Source organism: Coregonus lavaretus, assembly GCF_964263955.1.
Source record: "Coregonus lavaretus genome assembly, contig: HAP1_SCAFFOLD_2287, whole genome shotgun sequence".
NCBI classification, from domain to species: domain Eukaryota; kingdom Metazoa; phylum Chordata; class Actinopteri; order Salmoniformes; family Salmonidae; genus Coregonus; species Coregonus lavaretus.
The window spans coordinates 13,730-27,907 of NW_028158306.1; the positions used below are offsets into that span (position 1 = coordinate 13,730).

The 14,178-nt window shown below is 44.3% G+C and overlaps 1 protein-coding gene across 1 annotated transcript in view; it reads right to left on the minus strand.

Moving 5' to 3' along the window:
- Positions 1-1,851: 1,851 nt before the first annotated feature.
- Positions 1,852-14,178, minus strand: part of LOC311124180 (staphylococcal nuclease domain-containing protein 1-like) — a gene marked incomplete at its 3' end in the record, with an annotated part of 61,858 nt that continues 49,531 nt past the window's right edge. The window contains exon 6 of the mRNA XM_084198375.1: positions 1,852-2,042. Coding sequence (XP_084054501.1) covers positions 1,852-2,042 — 191 coding nt within the window. The remainder of the gene's footprint in view (positions 2,043-14,178) is intronic.

Consider the following 14,178-nt stretch of genomic DNA (forward strand, 5'->3'; position numbering starts at 1 on the left):
ATACATTACTATAAGTCACTTTGAAAAAAAAGTGTCTGCTAAATGGAATATGTTATTTATTATTGTTATTATATTGTGTAGAGTATAACAGTGTGTGTGGTGTATGTGTGTGCTCGTGCATGGCATGCATATATATGCACAACGTGTGTGTCCCTGTCAGCCCCGCTAACCTCAATTCCACTTCCAAAGCTTTTCAGTTGGGAATCTAGCGCAGCAATCTGGCTAGCTCATCCCACACAGGCTACCCCTTTTAGCTCTACTCCAGCCAAAACCTTTGGCCTCAGAGCCACATTTCCATGACAATTAGAGGGGCACAAAGGAGTGCAGGACAGACACGTCCCCGCAGAACCCTTCAACAGGGTCCAAAGGAGAGGAGAGTTACAGTAGGATGGCTGTCGTTGGATTTAGAGCTGGCGTCAACGGGCTCCGGTTAATTCAGGAGCTTTCTGTTTAACATGTCAATACAAAAAGGCACAGTAGTGTGCCCCCCCCCCCCCTGTAGCTCAGTTGGTAGAGCATGGCGCTTGCAACGGCAGGGCTGTGGGTTCAATTCCCACGGGGGGCCAGTATGAAAATCTATGCACTCACTAACTGTAAGTCGCTCTGGATAAGAGTGTGTGCTAAATGACTAAAATGTAAAAATGTAAATGAAAAAGGGCAGATCTGGGGAGTTTGGATCTAGGATAAGGTTACCCATGCCAAATCATACCCTTAATTATTAGTGGGGAGATACAAAACTGACCTTGAATCAGTTTGTAAAAAGGAGTATCTGGAGGGAGGGTGAGACAAGGCCACATTTGCCAGAGAGTACGAAAGGGGTTGGTCTAATACCTTTACATTTTAGTCATTTAGCAGACGCTCTTATCCAGAGCGACTTACAGTTAGTGAGTGCATACATTTTAGTGAGTGCATACATTTTCATACTGGCCCCCTGTGGGAAACGAACCCACAACCCTGGCGTTGCAAACGCCATGCTCTACCAACTGCGCTACAGGGGATCCCTATCTGGGGGTCTATCTGCTCTGCCATTATTCAACTGAGACGTTCTATGGATTTGGTGAGGTGATGGAGTGGAGGCCCTAATCGTCTCTCCACGGCCCGTCAGAAAAGGACATGAGGGGGAGGGAAGATCAGGCCTCAGTTCACAGTTAACACAAAACAACTCCTATCGCCAATTTAGAATGGCATTCACCAAGGGAAACTAGGCACCAGAGTTCCATAGATTAATCGAAATGGAGGTCAAACATGATCCAAAATGGTCAACAATCCACGCAACTCGTAAATTCACTCTGGCTATCTACTCCGATTTCAGAGCACTCGTCTGAGTGTGCCAGAGCGCAGGATAACTGATGAATTTGCGGACGTTAAACATCCGTTGAATATGAGTGGTGTCAGTAAACGTCACCAAAAAAAATCGTAATTAAATTGGTGCCAGCAGCACAGGTACAGTCCCCGATGATCTGGATAACATGAAAACAGCCTAACCAGCTCTGCTAGGGCGAGTAAAATGGTCAGAGTGAGGTGTTCTCTCATTTGTAGCCGACAATTGCTAGCAAGCTAACCAACTTTAGCCAGTTAGTTTGGATGCTTGACTGCCGTTTTGAGGTCAGAATGCTCAGAAGAACCCTACTCAAACCTACGCCCAGTGTGCGCTCTGAACCCTCCGAGAGTGAAACGCTCTGAATTTATGAACGTGCAATCTGACAACGCTCTGAATTTACGAGAGCCCAGAGCGCACTCTGGCACTCCAGAGTGAATTTACAAACACACCCAGAGTCGTCAAAAACCACAGTAAAGAAAGCCAGGAGCCAAAATGAAACTGGAGGTCCAATGTGATCCAATATGGCCGACCACGGAACAAGCCAAACATGCTGTCGCAAGTAAAACCACAGGAATCAAAGAAATTGGAGCCAAAATAGACATTGCGCTTACCTCTCTCTGCAGTACCAGCTCCTTGGTGAAGGCCATTGCCTCGTCGCTGAAGGGCTCAGCCACCTGCATGCCACTGGGCATGTTCCTGGAGCCGCGTGGACACTCAATACCTGGCAAATGAGAAACACAGAACAAGGGTCAAGGGTCAGCAAAACAGCCAATAAAAAAAACTGAGGTTAGACAACATTTAGAATTTTACGGTCAAACAAGTTGAAGTTGCCCCTAACAACTGATACAGGGGTCAAAATCTGACATATTTGTTTCAACACTGTAACGACCCAAGGTTAGGACAGTTATGATACAACGATGCCACCATGACAGGTGAAGTGACACTAGAGATTAGTGGAGCTGAGCATTATCGTTGCAGCTAAATGGATAATTGGTCATCGCTGGTCAATCCTAAGTGTTTTCCCCTTCGTTGGTCAGGTTGGGTTAACAGTTAACAACCTCTAAATTGCTGTGCTTCAATGGTGGCGGCTTCATCCTTTGTTTGGCCATCCCCTGGCGCTGACCTTGCTATTCATGACTATCAACTGCAGTGGGTCTTTTCACTGGATAGTGGATTAAAAGAACAGCCAGGGGCAGGATGGGAGGGAGGGAGGGAGGGCTATAGAGTGGCTTCTTATAGGAAAGCTGTGAGGCGATCCGTGCTTATCTCTCCCACTCAGAGAGTGGGCTGAGCGTGTATGTGTGTTTGAAAGAGAATGTGTGAGCAAGTAGGGGTGGTGTGGTGAGGTGAGGGGTGGTGAGTTGAGGGGTGGGGTGGTGAGGTGAGGGGTGGTGAGGTAAGGGGCAGTGAGGTGAGGAGCGGTGAGGTGAGGTGAGGTGTGTTGAGGAGTGCTGTGCGCTAGGCTAGGCTATACTCTATATGCTGAGTGGTGAGGTGAGGAGTGCTGTGCGCTAGGCTAGGCTATACTCTATATGCTGAGTGGTGAGGTGAGGAGTGCTGTGCGCGAGGCTAGGCTATACTCTACATGCTGAGTGGTGAGGTGAGGAGTGCTGTGCGCTAGGCTAGGCTATACTATACTCTATATGCTGAGTGGTGAGGTGAGGAGTGCTGTGCGCGAGGCTAGGCTATACTCTATATGCTGAGTGGTGAGGTGAGGAGTGCTGTGCGCTAGGCTAGGCTATACTCTATATGCTGAGTGGTGAGGTGAGGAGTGCTGTGCGCTAGGCTAGGCTATACTCTATATGCTGAGTGGTGAGGTGAGGAGTGCTGTGCGCGAGGCTAGGCTATACTCTATATGCTGAGTGGTGAGGTGAGGAGTGCTGTGCGCTAGGCTAGGCTATACTCTATATGCTGAGTGGTGAGGTGAGGAGTGCTGTGCGCGAGGCTAGGCTATACTCTATATGCTGAGTGGTGAGGTGAGGAGTGCTGTGCGCTAGGCTAGGCTATACTCTATATGCTGAGTGGTGAGGTGAGGAGTGCTGTGCGCTAGGCTAGGCTATACTCTATATGCTGAGTGCAGGGCCGATGCAGCTACAGTAGATAGTGCTTCGCTAGGAACCTTTGATGTCTGGGATGATGCCTTCAGTGGTAAGCAACTTGAGCTTCAATGGAGACACCAGCCCTGTCTTCTCCCTTAGAACTTCAAACACACACACACACACACACACACACACACACACTTGAGGAGCAAGCATGGTGCAGGGCTCTCCAACAAGCAAGCAGCATTCCTCCTCTGTTGCTGCTGACAAGAACCCTCATATCTATGCAAACTAAGTTAACTTTGCAAACTACACACAAGCAAATCATACACACTCTAAATTGAATTAAACACCCATGCAAACTCCATCACACATTCACTCACTGTGTCCCTCTATCCAATGCACGCAGCATCTCTCTCTCACACACACCTACCCCTTAACTCTCTCCACCCTGTTGCATTGATGGATGTAGAGTAACTCAGAGCCTGTTGGTTCTGCTGGGCACTACACCCAACAGCATTGTGCTAACAAAGCAACATCAGCCTCATTATCCCCGGGTGCTTCCCGTCCAAAAAGCCTCAGAGTAATCTTCTAGCCATCTGGAGGCTCCTGCTTCCTATTAAGCCGAATCCTGATTGGTCTTTATGCTAACCACGGCCGACATGATTGGACTAGAGAATAGTGAGATGGAAAGGTGGAAAAGGGGTCAAGTGTGTGATGATTGGGTCCTCATTTTGGCACTGACTGACCGGCCAGCGCACACACACAAGCAATGCTGCGTTAGCAAAACTTCCCACACACACACACATACACACACAATTCTCATCCCTCCCTCCTCTAACAAAACAAAAACATATTTTCCGTTGAACCCGCAGAGGCCGAAGACTCAATGACCTCTTAATAGCCAGTAAATAGTCCCTAGATTAGCATTTAAATTGCCCAGCGTGCGTTCCACCCAGCTCCGAGGAGCAAGGAAAAAGTAATTTCAGTCGAGCCGCATCCCAAGTATTTTTAGACATGGAAAGGGACAACGTTTTGGCCTGGGATTGACTGAGTGAGTGGCTGGGCCGGTATTGTATAAGAGAGAGAGAGAGAGCGAGAGAGAGAGGGAGAGGGAGGTAGAGAAAGCAGAGCTTAAAGTAAACTGCTTTCACTAAGGGATATCTTTCTCTAGGACAGAGGACTTGATGAGGATTGGAGAGACAGAGGCACCATAAGGACAATAAAACCTGTATCAAATCCAAACCAGAACTAACACAAATATTTCAATGAAACGTATCAACTGATCACCAAGGCTTTGATTAGTTGAGGCAGATGGTAGTGCTGGGCTACTCTATGGGCCCAGACCCCTCCCCAGCCCAGACCCCTCCCCAGCCCAGAACCCTCCCCAGCCCAGACCCCCTCCACAGCCCAGACCCCCTGTCCAGCCCAGACCCCCTGTCCAGCCCAGACCCCCTGTCCAGCCCAGAACCCTGTCCAGCCCAGAACCCTGTCCAGTCCAGAACCCTGTCCAGCCCAGACCCCTTGTCCAGCCCAGAACCCTCACCAGCCCAGAACCCCCCCACAGCCCCCTATGGACACACACACACACAAACAGCTCTGCTCAGTAGTGCTGGCTATCCACACGCAGAAGATGTAACGTTTTAAATCGGTGATCCCGGTGAGCGATGCGCCAGATGAAATATGGCCCGTCCCAGCCGCTGCTGCCCAATCCTCCCTCACACACACACGTACACAGTCGTTTGTACACACACACACACACACACACACACACACACACACACACACACACACTTGCACACATACACTAACAAACACACAGGTGCCCTGAAATAACTGCTCTACAAATCACTTGTGGCCAGAACATATGTGCTACTGAGCACTGCGGTTCAGACAGCTCCATGTTTTATGCAGGCAGAGACAACCTCACCCCTGTGATGAAAACACTCTCAAACAATCTCTCTCTCTCTCTCGCTCCCCCTCTCTCTCACTCCCTTCCCCTCTAAATCTTTCATTCCCTCCCACCCGCTCTTTCTTTTCATCACTTTATCTATCCCTTCCTCTCCCTCTTATTTCCTTTCAATCTCTCCATCTACCTCTTCCATCACTTGTTCCCTCCACCTCTCTTCCTCCCCCTACATCTGTCTACTTCCCCCTCTCTTCCTCCCCCCTACATCTGTCTACTTCCCCCTCTCTTCCTCCCCCTCCATCTGTCTACTTCCCCCTCTCTTCCTCCCCCTCCATCTGTCTACTTCCCCCTCCATCTGTCTACTTCCCCCTCTCTCTTCCTCCCCCCTACATCTGTCTACTTCCCCCTCTCTTCCTCCCCCCCACATCTGTCTACTTCCCCCTCTCTCTTCCCCCCCCTCCATCTGTCTACTTCCCCCTCTCTTCCTCCCCCTCCATCTGTCTACTTCCCCCTCTCTTCCTCCCCCCTACATCTGTCTACTTCTCCCTCTCTCTTCCTCCCCCCTACATCTGTCTACTTCCCCCTCTCTCTTCCCCCCCCACATCTGTCTACTTCCCCCTCTCTCTTCCTCCCCCTCCATCTGTCTACTTCCCCCTCTCTCTTCCTCCCCCCCACATCTGTCTACTTCCCCCTCTCTCTTCCTCCCCCCCACATCTGTCTACTTCCCCCTCTCTCTCCCCCCCCACATCTGTCTACTTCCCCCTCTCTCTCCCCCCCCCACATCTGTCTACTTCCCCCTCTCTCTTCCTCCCCCTCCATCTGTCTACTTCCCCCTCTCTCTTCCTCCCCCTCCATCTGTCTTCCTCCCCCTCCATCCGTCTACTTCCCCCTCTCTCTTCCTCCCCCCTACATCTGTCTACTTCCCCCTCTCTCTTCCTCCCCCTCCATCTGTCTACTTCCCCCTCTCTCTTCCTCCCCCTCCATCTGTCTTCCTCCCCCTCCATCCGTCTACTTCCCCCTCTCTCTTCCTCCCCCCTACATCTGTCTACTTCTCCCCCTCTCTTCCTCCCCCTCCATCTGTCTACTTCCCCCTCTCTCTTCCTCCCCCTCCATCTGTCTACTTCCCCCTCTCTCTTCCTCCCCCTCCATCTGTCTACTTCCCCCTCTCTCTTCCTCCCCCTCCATCTGTCTACTTCCCTCTCTCTTCCTCCCCCTCCATCTGTCTACTTCCCCCTCTCTCTTCCTCCCCCTCCATCTGTCTACTTCCCCCTCTCTCTTCCTCCCCCTACATCTGTCTACTTCCCCCTCTCTCTTCCTCCCCCTACATCTGTCTACTTCCCCCTCTCTCTTCCTCCCCCTCCATCTGTCTACTTCCCTCTCTCTTCCTCCCCCTCCATCTGTCTACTTCCCCCTCTCTCTTCCTCCCCCTCCATCTGTCTACTTCCCCCTCTCTCTTCCTCCCCCTACATCTGTCTACTTCCCCCTCTCTCTTCCTCCCCCTACATCTGTCTACTTCCCCCTCTCTCTTCCTCCCCCTCCATCTGTCTACTTCCCCCTCTCTCTTCCTCCCCCTCCATCTGTCTACTTCCCCCTCTCTCTTCCTCCCCCCTACATCTGTCTACTTCCCCCTCTCTCTTCCTCCCCCTACATCCCTCTCTACCGCCCCTTCTCCATCTTCAATTGCAAGTCACAAACAGTGAAGAGAGAGGATGTTCAGAGAGGCTTGGAAATTGCATCAGGGCTTTTAAATTAGCCTTTAAATGGGTATTGAGAAAAAGGGAGATTGGATTAGGGAGGAAGAAGAGGATGAAGCAGTGAGTTGCTATGCTACACAGCCTGTCAAAAGCCAGAAAAAAACATAATTCATCATCATAAGCACCATTTAATTCATCAACTATAAAAACACATGTAGGCGGCAGGTCAGAACTTGTCAATTTCTTCCCTTCGCTACTTAATTTCACTGAGGAATTGAAAACATTGAACTTGTAGTTAGTTGGCGAATCCATTGTTTGTTTGTTTTTTTTTTTTTTTTTTTTTTTGGGGGGGGGGAATGGATCAGCTTAATATTGCAGATAGATTGTATCTTCTATCAATGTAATTGTCTGCATCACTTCCAATCCCCCATGTTTTTTTTTATTTTTTTTATTTTTTTTTATATATATATATTTTTTTATATATATACTCCCCTTTATTACTTTTCAACCCCACCATCCTTTCCCTACTTGGAGTAAATTAGTGAACAACAATGCCCAGGCCTCTACTTCCGGTCTATACTTACTATCTACACCTTATGGACACAGTTAATTTTACAATAATTCTATTATATATATACATATATATATACATATACATACATACATACATACATACATACATACATATCATTATTATTATTATTATTATTATTTATTTATTTTTTGCTCCTGAACTACTTCTACTCTCAACCTCTCCGATCGTTTTCATGATGTCCATCCGGTTTGCTTCTATATGCCATATCTTTCTAACTGTGCTCTTTCCCAAAAGCTCCCAACATACAGCCTATATACTTATTATGGACACAGTATGCTTTACATTATTAGCTATCTTTGTTATTATTTGTTGTTATTTGTTATTAGTCCCATCCTTCAACTCTATTCAATACCTCCCATCTATCTCTTAACACCATCCATATCGGATTTCTATTTGCCATATATATTTCAACCGTACTGTGATGTTTTACAAAAGTTCTGAACCTTTCTATTCTCATTGCTTCTACAGATTGAGAGTTAAAAATAAACAGCTTTGCTAAAAGTATTATTATATTATTGATTGATTGACTATGACTTTTCAGATCACCCAGTAATGCTATCTGCAAGGTTAGTTCCAGGTAAATATTGCAATCCTTTAGCCATTCCTGGACCAGTGTCCAAAAACAAGCTACAAATGGACAGAACCAAAACAAATGGTCCAATGATTCCGTCTCTTCACAGCAAAATCTGCAGAGCTGGGAAGATTGTATCCCCCATATAAATAACATTCTATTGGTAGCAAGGATTTTATATAATAATTTAAATTGAAAGATTCTAATTTTTGAATCCGGTGTCGTTTTGCGTGTCAGTTCATAAACACTATGCCATGGGATCGGTACATCAAAGATCTCTTCCCAACTATTTTGCAATCTATATGGGACGGCTGTCAATCCTTTGGTCCTTAAGTGAAACTGATATATTTTTTTATTTATCACAGTTTTCCTTAACCAATTATGTTCTTTAATGCAAGGCCGACAGACAAGTTCCTTACTTTCTCCCCCTTCCACTTTCCTCTTCCATTTTTGCGGTAAAGCTGCCATTATTTGGTTGTAATTTTGGGTAGAGCAGACATTTCCATATGTTTTTGTTAGCTGCATGTGCGTCATAACTCCACCAGTCCTACCGATGATATCATTTACAAAGATTATACCTTTTTTAAACATTCTGTCAAAAAATAAAGGTTTTTTGTCAATTAGTATATTTGAATTTAACCACAATATTTGTTGCATTATTTGTTCTGTCGTTTCTGGAGGATTAAATTGAAATTGCAACCAACTTTCTATGGCTTGTTTTAGAAATAGTGACATTTGGGAGATTATTTCCTTTTCAAATAACTGAAAGTGTGAGGTTGTAATCTGAATAAAGGGAAAAAGGCCTTTCTTGAACATTGGGTGAGACAATCTTACTAATTTGCTTGAGAACCAGTTCGGATTTAAGTATAACTTTTGTAAGACTGAAGCTTTTAGTGATAGGTCTAATGCTTTAATATTTAATAATTTCTGTCCTCCGAATTCATATTCATTATATAAATATGCTCTTTTAATTTTGTCTGGCTTGCCGTTCCAAATAAAATTGAATATTTTTTTCTCATATAATTTAAAAAACTGTTCGCTAGGCGTAGGCAAGACCATAAGCAAATAGGTAAACTGTGATAATACTAATGAGTTAATCAGGGTGATTTTTCCACAAATTGACAGGTATTTTCCTTTCCATGGTAGTAAGATCTTATCTATTTTTGCTAATTTTCTATTAAAATTTATTGAAGTGAGATCATTTATTTCCTTTGGGATATGTATTCCGAGTATATCCACATCACCATCAGACCATTTTATTGGTAAACTACATGGTAATGTAAAAATTTTATTTTTTAGTGATCCAATACGTAATATAGTACATTTGTCATAATTTGGTTGTAATCCAGAGAGGTTAGAAAATGTATCTAGATCCTCTATGAGGCTGTGGAGGGATTCTAGTTGTGGATTAAAAAAAAAACATGAATCATCAGCGTACAATGACACCTTTGTTTTTAAGGTCTTTATTTCTAATCCTCTGATATTATTATTAGATCTGATTTTAATCGCTAACATCTCGATGGCCACAATAAATAGATATGCCGATAGTGGACAACCTTGTTTCACTCCTCTTGACAGTTTAAAACTTTCAGAGAAATAGCCATTATTTACTATTTTACACCTAGGGTTACTATACATGATTTTGACCCATTTTATAAGAGATTCTCCAAAATTGAAATGCTCCAGGCATTTATATATAAACCCCAGTCGAACTTTATCAAATGCCTTTTCAAAGTCTGCTATGAATAGCAGGCCTGGTTTCCCATATTTTCCATAGTGTTCTAATGTTTCCAATACTTGCCTTATATTATCTCCAATGTATCTTCCATGTAAAAAACCTGTCTGATTAGAATGAATAATATCCGGCAATACCTTTTTAATTCTATGCGCTATACATTTTGCTAGGATTTTTGCATCACAACACTGAAGTGTAAGGGGCCTCCAATTTTGTAAATGGACTGGATCTTTATATTTTCCACTTGTATCCTGTTTCAGTAATAATGAGATCAGTCCTTCTTCTTGAGTGTCAGATAATCTACCATTTACATAGGAGTGGTTAAAACATGCTAATAACGGTCCTCTTAGTATATCAAAAAAGGTTTGGTATACCTCGACTGGTATGCCATCCAACCCTGGAGTTTTCCCAGACTTAAAGTCTTTAATTGCATCCAGAAGTTCCTCCTCTGTAATTTCACCTTCACATGAGTCTTTCTGTGTGGCTGTTAATTTGACATTATCAATAGAAAAAAAATCTCTACAATTAGCTTCAGTTAGAGGAGATGGAGGCGACTGAAAAGAAAACATATGCTTAAAGTACTTTGTTTCTTCCTTCAAAATGTCATTTGGTGAATCATGGGTGACTCCGTCAATTGTAACCAGTTTCATTAAGTTCTTTTTGGTAGCATTCCTATGTTGAAGATTAAAAAAGAATTTTGTGCATTTTTCCCCATATTCCATCCAGTTTGCTTTATTTTTATAATATGTTACACTTGATCTTTCTTGAATAAGTTTCTCCATTTCTTTTTGTTTTTCCTCTAATTTATTCTGAGCCTCTATGTTACAGTTTTTATTGCCATCTATCTGTTCTGTTAGACTTTCTATTTCCTTTCTTAGTATAAACTCTTTTGACCTAAATTGCTTTTGTTTTCGAGATGAGTACTGAATTGCATGGCCTCTAAAGGCACATTTAAAGGTGTCCCATACAATAAGGGGATTCGCTGTACCTATGTTATGTTGGAAAAAATCAGTTATAAATTCCTTTGTTCTAATTATAAATAAATTATCATCCAATAGGCTTTGATTAAATTTCCAATATCCTCGCCCACGTGGAAATTCAGTAAGAGTAATATATATGCCTATTACATGATGGTCTGACCGCATTCTGTCCCCTATCAACACTTTTTTTACTTTTGGTGCCAACGAGAATGAGATAAGAAAGAAGTCAAGACGACTAGCTTGATTCAGTCTCCGCCATGTATATCTCACTAGATCAGTATATTTAAGCCTCCATATATCTACTAGTTCTAATGTATCCATGACATTCACAATTTCCTTAAGAGCATGTGGGTGATTGTTTGTGGTGTGATTTCCTTTACGGTCCATTGAGCTATTTAAAACAGTATTATAATCCCCCACCATAATAATATTGTCTTGAGTTGCTTGCAGGCTTGATAATTTATTATATATATTGTCAAAGAATTGTGGATCATCATTATTTGGTCCGTAAAGGTTAATGAGCCATATCTGTTTATGGTCCAATAACATATTTAAAATAATCCATCTACCTTGTGTATCTATTTGTACAATTTGCACATTTGGATCGAAATTACTATTAATTAATATCATCACCCCTTTTGAATTTCTTTGCCCATGGGAGAAGTATATTTCCCCCCCCCCATTCTTTTTTCCATGCTACTTCATCTCGAATTGTTGAATGAGTTTCCTGTATATAATAGATATTATATTCCTTCTCTTTGAGCCATGTAAATATTGTTCTTCTTTTGTTATTATCAGCTAAGCCATTACAATTATAACTGGCTATACTTATTTCACCATACACCATAATGAGATACAAGTTTCAAGTCTATTTATCATTATATATGTTTGTAAATTTACCAATAAAAAATAGCGTAATGATTGAGTGTCCATATAGCTGTACCGTGATATTTGCATTGCTACGGAGTAGCCCTTCAATTGTTCTCCACTAATTCCCCCGCTAAAGCCCCTTCCCATCCCAAGTTGAGCCGTCATCGCCGTGATCAGCATCCCACCCACGTCCCTCCGTATCCCTAAGGCCCCGAGAGGCCAGGACCCATCCATCGAAAACAGCACATAGTGCCACCCACAAAACAAAAGCAGGTCAACCGCCAAAAGCATTTCCAATGCTTTCACCTCTATATATATATATATATCTATTTATTTATTTTTTAATTATGCATATCCTATTTTTCATCATTATCAATTAATATGCGTAATAATGTCGGCAGTTCACGCGTAGGATTCTAACATATAACCCGGATTGCCATTGTATTACATTTAATTCATTGACAAGTAATTATTATCCCAGCAAATAATTCCCGCGGTCCATCCCATACCCTCCCCCCCAACATCCCCACCCCCCCACAACAGACGTCAGACAAGCACACACGCACATACTCACATACTCCAACACACTCAACCCCTCCCCTCCACAGTCCACCATAAAAACAGATACTCAACAGCTGTTATATCCCAGAGCCCAACTCGAGAAATAACTTGATCTACGAGTGCAGATACAGTTAAAGCTGACTGAGAAAGCATGCAGATTGAGTAGAAATTGATAACAATGTGAGATTTGATTAATCTACTTAATCTATGTCCAGTCCTAGGTGATGGAGATCAGATCACCCTCTTCACCTGAGACACAAACACTCTGATCCCCTGTTTTAACCATTTTCCCAAGCATCTCCATGCGATCAGACCTTTGATTATTTTGTGCCACCTGGGCTACAATGATAAACCCCCTCTCTGATTGTCCGAGTGTGACCCCCTCCCCATGGGTTACTGCAGCCAGTGTTGCCAGCACTGCCACTACCTGGGTGGGCGTACCCCACCGGAATCCCCACCGGCTAGGTAAAAGGTCGTCAAGGTTCTCATTAGCAGCTTTGAGAATTTCCTTGTTTATTATGCTCTCCCATCAGGGGGCTCTGGCTTTGTATGACCAACCCTGCCAGGCAGGCTCAGAATCTTGAGGGGGCGGTGCTGCTCAAGTAGGTCTCTGACCGTATTTATTTCTCTGTTTAGGCTGCATATTCACAGCAGGTCCAAAAAAGAGATGGGAACTTCTCTTTGGTGTATAGGTCGCTCAGGTGGGTGTCAAGGTTATAGGGTTAGGGATCTTTCCATCATGATAGGACAATGGAAAATTAGATTAGATGTATACTATATTTAAAAATGTATATCCCTCATCCACACAAAATTGACAGCTCTCTCTCTGTACCCCTGCTCCCAGACCCCCGGTCGGCTCTGGGATATGCAACCATTTCCCCTCTCACTCATTTAACGCCGCACCTTTTCAAACACAAAAATGCATACCACATGGTTGACTGCGGAAGAAATGGGCCGAGCGTGCAAACGCACCCGCATCCACATCTGCCGCAAGGGGGTTCATTGTTGCGAATCCATTGTTGCAAATTAGGACTTTCTTTCTCACATTCATATGGTGATTTGACAGAGTTAACATAAATTGACCTCAACCCTGTTAATGTGCCCCTGAACTGAATTGTATCCCTCAATGCTTCCACATAATGAAAGGTGACATGCACAGTGAATGTGTTTGCCGACCATGTCCCATCGCCAATAGGTTTTAGTCCCACTTCTTTCAGAGCAATCCACAATGCTAAAGGGTTCCTAATAATCAAGGGTGTCACCATGTGATTCCTCTCGCTGTGACTGCTTCCTCAAAACTAATATTCTGTAAACGTTATCTTTTTCACTATCCCACTCTCTATACACCTCCTTCCTCTCCCTCTCTCCATGCATTTCTCTACGCTCCTTTTCCCTATCCCTTGTCCTCTTTTGTCTCCTGCCATCCCCTCGCTTCTCCTCTCTCCATCTCTCCCGGTCTCTGTATTTCACCCTGCGTCTCTCCCTCCTTCCTTCCCCCTCTCTGCACCCTCTACTTTCTTCCCTCCTGTCAGTTACCTGATGTATGGTACCCAGTGGTTGAGGAATGGGTGTGGGTGGCACAGCGTGTGAGGCTGGTATGGCATGGAACTAGGAGCTGGAGACTGGTATGGCATGGAGCTAGGAGGCTGAAATGGCATGGAGCTAGGAGCTAGGAGGCTGAAATGGAATGGAGCTAGGAGCTGGGAGACTGGTATGGCATGGAGCTAGGAGGCTGAAATGGCATGGAGCTAGGAGCTAGGAGGCTGAAATGGCATGGAGCTAGGAGCTAGGAGGCTGAAATGGCATGGAGCTAGGAGCTAGGAGGCTGAAATGGCATGGAGCTAGGAGCTAGGAGGCTGAAATGGCATGGAGCTAGGAGGCTGAAATGGCATGGAGCTGGGAG